Below are 6210 nucleotides of genomic sequence, written 5' to 3'. Positions count from 1 at the left end.
AAAAAGAATTTAGTGGAAATGGGAAAAGAGAAAAGACCAGCCAGTATCAAATCATCAGCCAGCTTCAGGCTACCAGCATGTGCTCCTTGGACCCTACCTCTGCTCCATTTGGCAGTCAGGCAGTGTTCTGGCCTACTGTTGGCAAATCCAAAAGTAGTATTAATATGAGACCATTAAAATGTCTTTTGTTAAAAGAACTGTGTGACAGCTAATTTTTGAAGTGGCTATACAGTATTTTCCCTTGTGGTGAAATTGAGGTTCTCAGAAATACGCAGTGCCTTCCGCTTGAGGGGAAAAAAATATTTTCCAGCTCAGGCTTTGCTGTAGCTTCTTCAGAGTCAAATTTTGCCCTGACCTTGCTATTAAGGAAAATGGGTTATGGATAGGGTTGATCTTTTTGATGCTTCGTTTATAGCTGGAAAAAGTCACCATGCCAAAATTATGATGCAAATTACTCAGAGAAACCAACCAAAGATTCCCCAGATGTTTAACTTTGGAAAGTAGCACCTTTGCATCTACAGTACATGCTCTGTGCTGGTGTTTACATTGTAAATATAATGCTTCTAAAAGGTAGCCATGGCTTTTGAAGCTGGCAGTGGAGGGATTTACCAGAAGTCTAAAATGTATAGTCCCTGAAATCTGTGTTTGATTTAGCTTCGAGTTTGCAAGACCATCAATTAAGGTTTTGTACTCAACCTGAAGTTCCTAGATGGTACTGAAAAGATATACTTGTTATGTTAAATATAACTGTATTGTTCTTCTCTGTAAATAAAATAACTATGGTGCCTTTTTTGGTGACAGGATTTGGTTTCAGAATAGATTCAATTATGATTATGGGTGGATTTGGAGAAGCTCCTCTTATAGCTGAAATAAGAGGTCTCTGTCCTAGACAGAGCAGAGAAGACAAAAGCAGGGTCTTAGCTTAGATGGGCAGGTAGTAAGAGTTAAATACTGTGCATTTTCAGTATTTTTGAATATACATAACGTAGAGCTGAGGGGAGAGAAGAACCAGAACTGCACAACACCCACTTGCTTACTTGAGTGGTAACTGTGGTTCATATGCAGGTAAAAAGGACCAGGAATGGGTAGGGGTTGGTGAAATTGCACCAGTGACAACTGAGGAATGTGATCCCAGACATTATCAATCCTTATATAAAAGCCCCTTGTGGTGCTTAATTACAGCTGGAACATTATGGTAAAAGCTGGTAATACTAAAGGTGACTGGAATTAGGTTAAAGACTCGTCAGCTCTATGTATAGTGCATGTGAACTCTACTGAAGATATTTCTGGTCTTGGTGCTCAGAGCACCGTGGGGCTCCCTGCATTTGGAGGACTGTAAATCTGGATGGTTACCAGCTTTTTTTAAAAGACGTACCTGTAGTTAATGCAGAAGTAAAACACTGATTCGATTTGAACTAGATTCTTTCTAAGCCTTAAGTGGTTCTGGTACTACTATACCTTTTCCCTGAACCCAGTTATAATACAGCAAGTATCTGTATGATGGCATTATGTATCTTCATATAAAACAGAAGGACCAACACTATCAAACTCTACCTTGGCATACCTGTGAGAGTGTAGCACTTGGAAAATTTGTGGACATTATTATGTCTCTGAATGTGGATTTCAACTAAACTCTTTGAACAGACAAAAACACAATTTTGTTATTACTGCTTTTGTATTTACTGCATTTTATAACTATTTTTCTTTTCCTTCTAGCTTTACCTTCAGGCCAGGATGAAAGGAGACTGGGCAAGACTTGTACGTCCTACTGTACAATTTGGTCTTATTTCTGCATCTATCTATGTGGGTCTCTCACGTGTTTCTGACTACAAGCATCACTGGAGCGATGTTTTAACAGGACTCATTCAGGGAGCAGTGGTAGCTGTGCTCATTGTAAGTAATTCCTGAGGGGTGGGCGGTGGGGGGGGTGTGTTTTAAAAAGCTGCTTCTATAAACAGGACCTTAGAATTGCAGGGTTGCTCAAAGGAGAGCAGACCTGCCTCCCTAATGCTTTGAAAAGTGCTGGAGAGGGGAAACAACTCCTTGAACTGGGTGTAGCAATGGTACTTTAGCAAGTGAAGCAGACTCCGGGCCAATTATAACGTGAATACCCCTGCCCAAGAGACTTTCAAATAACCAAGATGGAAAGAGTCAACTACAAAACCATGTGGTCCTCCAAATAACCATACTTTTTTCTTCTAGCCAAAATCTGTATCTCAAGTATAATAGCTGAGAACAACTGTGTGTGAGGTAAGCAAGGCAAAAAAAAGGGCCTTTAAGAGTAAGGACAGCATGGTAGTACCAGCCAGCTCATATAGCCTGTTTTTTCAGTCTGGTGGAACACCAAAACCCTTCACCACTTCTTGAGTGCATTTTGAGTGCTAAAAGGCTGTTCACAACAACCAGCACATGGAGCTTAGCTGTACTGATGAGAAAAGCTATGCCAGGGAACAGCTGAGGCCTGGCTGACCTAGTGGGGGCAGCAGTTGTGCTGGCAGTCACCCGAGTGCCACGGCTGACTTCTCCATGGGAAGGGACAGATCAGAGACTGCTGGTGCAGAGACATGAGCTGGCTGAGGTTGTATGGAAGAATTCAGTCACAGAATCACAGAATCACAGAACGTTAGGGATTGGAAGGGACCTCAAAAGATCATCTAGTCCAATCCCCCTGCCGGAGCAGGAACACCTAGATGAGGTTGCACAGGAAGGCGTCCAGGTGGGTTTTGAATGTCTCCAGAGAAGGAGACTCCACAACCTCTCTGGGCAGCCTGGTCCAGTGCTCTGTCACCCTCACTGAGAAGAAGTTTCTTCTCAAATTTAAGTGGAACCTCCTGTGTTCCAGCTTGTGCCCATTACCTCTTGTCCTATCATTGTTTGTCACCGAGAAGAGCCTGGCTCCATCCTCGTGACACTCACCCTTTAAATATTTATAAACATGAATGAGGTCTCCCCTCAGTCTCCTCTTCTGCAAACTAAAGAGACCCAGCTCCCTCAGCCGCTCCTCATAAGAACCAACACTCACCGGGAAGAACCACTGACATGATAAATGCTTTCTCAGCTGGAAGTCAGAAGAGTTAGAGACAAAGAGTAGTTTACTGGTCAGTCATCAAAGCAAATCTTGGAGCAGCTCTGAGGAACCATAGGTACTGCATTAGCTGTTACTAAATGGCTGCATGTTGACTACAATGTAATCCTACCCCCCCATTTTGATACAGTCTGGTTTTCTAAGACAAGGAGTGCAGGGAATGAGAAACACCAAGGACTGAAGAGCTGAGGGCATTTTAATTAGGAAAACAGTGAAGAATATTGGGTGATTGAGAGAGTTATCTTAAGAGATGCTTGCTAATACAATTAGTAGAAGGTAGCATTAGAGAGTTGAAAGATAGGGAAACTGTTTTTTAAAAATGAAAACCCCCAAACACAACCCATATCTGCAAGAACTGAAGAGCTTGCTTCCAGAAACAGAAGGCTGAGGTTAAGAGTGTGCTGGGGCAGCAACTGCAAATGCAGCACTGCACTGAGCTGAGGGAACTGGTATTAGGTGGATGCTGAAGCCCATCAGGTAACACAGCTGAAAAGCATGTGGGTCACCAGCCTGCCAGCAGTGTGCGAGATGGTTTCTTCTGCCACCCTGAACTGTGCTCTACCGTTCTCAGGTTTGTGGTGGAAGGATGAGATGATGTAGGAAGGATCGTGCAAGACAGTTTCTCATCTGCTGCACTTCATGCAGCACTGTACCCAGCACGTCTACTGGTATCACTGGGTTAGGTGGGCAGGGGGAAGAGCAAGCTGAAGAACTGAATCAAGGCACCTGTCTCACAGTCAGTGGCTATGGAGAAAGATTGTATGGTCAAAGGAAGGCAGGAAAGGATCATGTCAGTAGAGCCAGCCTTACAGCTGGGGAGGAAGCTGCTGGAGCCTTGCAAGGAGAAGAATCCAAGCTTGGTTTAACTAGCTTTTAAAGAAATGCAAGCGAGAGTGATGCTCAAGAGAGTAATAGTTTCTGACTTATTGAACCCTCTTCTTCAGCTGAAGCACAAGCTCTTCTGTCATGTTCTAAATATATCACAGAATAAATGTAACCTACATGTGAGGTGGGCCCTCAGCAAACGTATCTTCCTCCTTTGTTTAGAGTTGTTCAAACTGTGGCTATTGTAATGAAGCTTTGCCTAGTAAGACAGTTACAGCAGCTACCACACAAGCCTTGCATTTGGCTTAAACCACCAGTGGCCAAGGGCTTGGTGGTGGGAAGGGTAAGAACTCAAGACAAAGCTCTTAAAAGAACAGATGGCAGTTCATGAGACTTACTAGCCATTTTTTGTTTTAAACTGTTCAAACGTTTTATTAGTTTTGATATGGAATTAACTTTCTGCAAAAGCATTTACCTGTTGTTTCAAAGACTTACAAATGCAGGAGCTTAACGTAAATTTGTTCACTTAGGTTGTGTTTGTGTCTGACTTCTTCAAAGAGAGAGTATGTACCTTTCAACCAAAAGAAGATTCCCATACAACCCTACATGAGACTCCAACAAATGGAAATCACTTTGGCACCAATCATCAACCATGAAGAATGACCCACCTCACCTCTCTTGCTCTCTGAAAGGAAAACAGTTTCACAAGTCTAACTAAGTATAATAAGTGAATGCCTTTAAGGGACTGCTGCTGCTTTTGGATGCTCACTTTACCTGTATGTAGTAACATCTACAACAGTTACTGTAAATCAAAAATTTAACTTTCTGTTGATTCAAGCTCTTGCTTAAAAGAAAAAAGCTACTCAAATTGTAATTTTTTAATGAAAACATGTAAGAGTTATATTACATACACTGCTGTTTGTATATGCCTTGTTAAAACAACTGTGGTTTAAATTAAAAGAAATACTGATTTGAAATAGAAGTAGCATGTGAAGCTGATGAACTTGTTCCATAATGTTTTCAGTAGGTACCTTCTACAGGTAAAGGCTTGCAGCAAACACAATATCTCTCTTGATTTTTGTAATCCCTATTAAAAAAGAAAAATGTATTAATATCTTGTGGTCATGACTGATACAATTGCTATTTTAGGTGTAGTTACCAGTGTGTAACACTTTGCAGTAGACAAAGCATTGCAAGTCTTAAATGGAAGTCATTGCATATCCATTCTCAGTCACAAACTTAAGCATCAAAACACCATCTCTTTACTCAAGCTTTCTTTCCAGATAACATCTGTTATAGAGCAATGATGCTCTTTACTATGAAGTCAATACCAGAAGCTTATATTACCAAATCATTCATGCATACCTTGCCCTGCCTGCCACCCCCCGCCTTTCCTTTCATATGCTTTCTAGAGTTACTTCTTACACTGTGGAAGTAAAATACATACCCTCTGCAAACTTATTTTCCAGCTCTGTGTTTCCAATGGCTTTTGCAGCCTGGCACATCTGCCGAAGCAATTCTTCAAGCCTTCTCATGCAACGAATTATGCTACCTGTATAAAAAGAGGGAAAACTTTGTATCCCCTGCTACATCATGTCACTGAGTCCACTTTGGCCCAAAGCAATAGTTCTTTCTCCAACCCTATTCAATTTATCTAGAAGCCATCTGTCCTAACCTTGGTATCTGTTTAACTGTAAATTTCTCCATCAGGCATTTTCTTGAAGCCATTTCCAAATGCTTGTCCTGTTCTTGTTTTCTTCTATTTTCACACCCTCCAACATCTACTTAGAGGACTTTCTGGGCTGTTTAGTAATTCCTATTGGGTTTTTACTTCAAGTACTTGTTAACACTTTCATAAAAAAATACACGTTTGAGGGATTCACAAGTTTGCTGCTTTAAGAACCATCACACACAGGTTTTGGGATGGGGGTGTGCTTATTATTTTTTTTTTTTTATAAAAAAATCAAAACAGCATTATTTTACTTTTTTTAGTTCTTTAGTTGGCAGAGCCAGTAAAACAGTAAGCAGTCTACCTTACTACTCCTGTGCCACTAAAGAGACTGTAAGACCACTCTACCACTCAACTGCATGCTTACAGTAATGCATACAAGCTCAATCTTGACACAGCTCCTACGCTGCACCCTAATACCAACTGTGGTTTGGTACTCATTCATCTCCTCTTCTAACTCCGCCCAGCCCCAGTTTAATGACCCTAATACGCTCTTCTAGCAGCATGCAGACAGTATGCTCTTTGGTCATTTCCTCCAGCATCCTCTCATACCTACAGCCAAAATTATTCT

The 6210-nt window shown here is 41.4% G+C and overlaps 1 protein-coding gene across 1 annotated transcript; it reads left to right on the top strand.

Annotated features, from left to right (window-relative positions):
• Positions 1 to 1716: 1716 nt before the first annotated feature.
• LOC104540651 (lipid phosphate phosphohydrolase 1-like) lies at positions 1717 to 4566 on the top strand (the record flags this gene model as incomplete). The annotated part of the gene is made up of 2 exons (XM_010184513.1): positions 1717 to 1893; positions 4441 to 4566. Coding segments are annotated over 2 exons (303 nt in total), but the record flags the coding sequence as incomplete, so codon positions are not given.
• Positions 4567 to 6210: the final 1644 nt, after the last annotated feature.

Source organism: Mesitornis unicolor, unplaced genomic scaffold (assembly GCF_000695765.1).
Source record: "Mesitornis unicolor isolate BGI_N332 unplaced genomic scaffold, ASM69576v1 scaffold49560, whole genome shotgun sequence".
In the NCBI taxonomy this organism is placed as follows: Eukaryota; Metazoa; Chordata; class Aves; order Mesitornithiformes; family Mesitornithidae; genus Mesitornis; species Mesitornis unicolor.
This window is presented reverse-complemented; position numbering and strand designations above follow the sequence as displayed.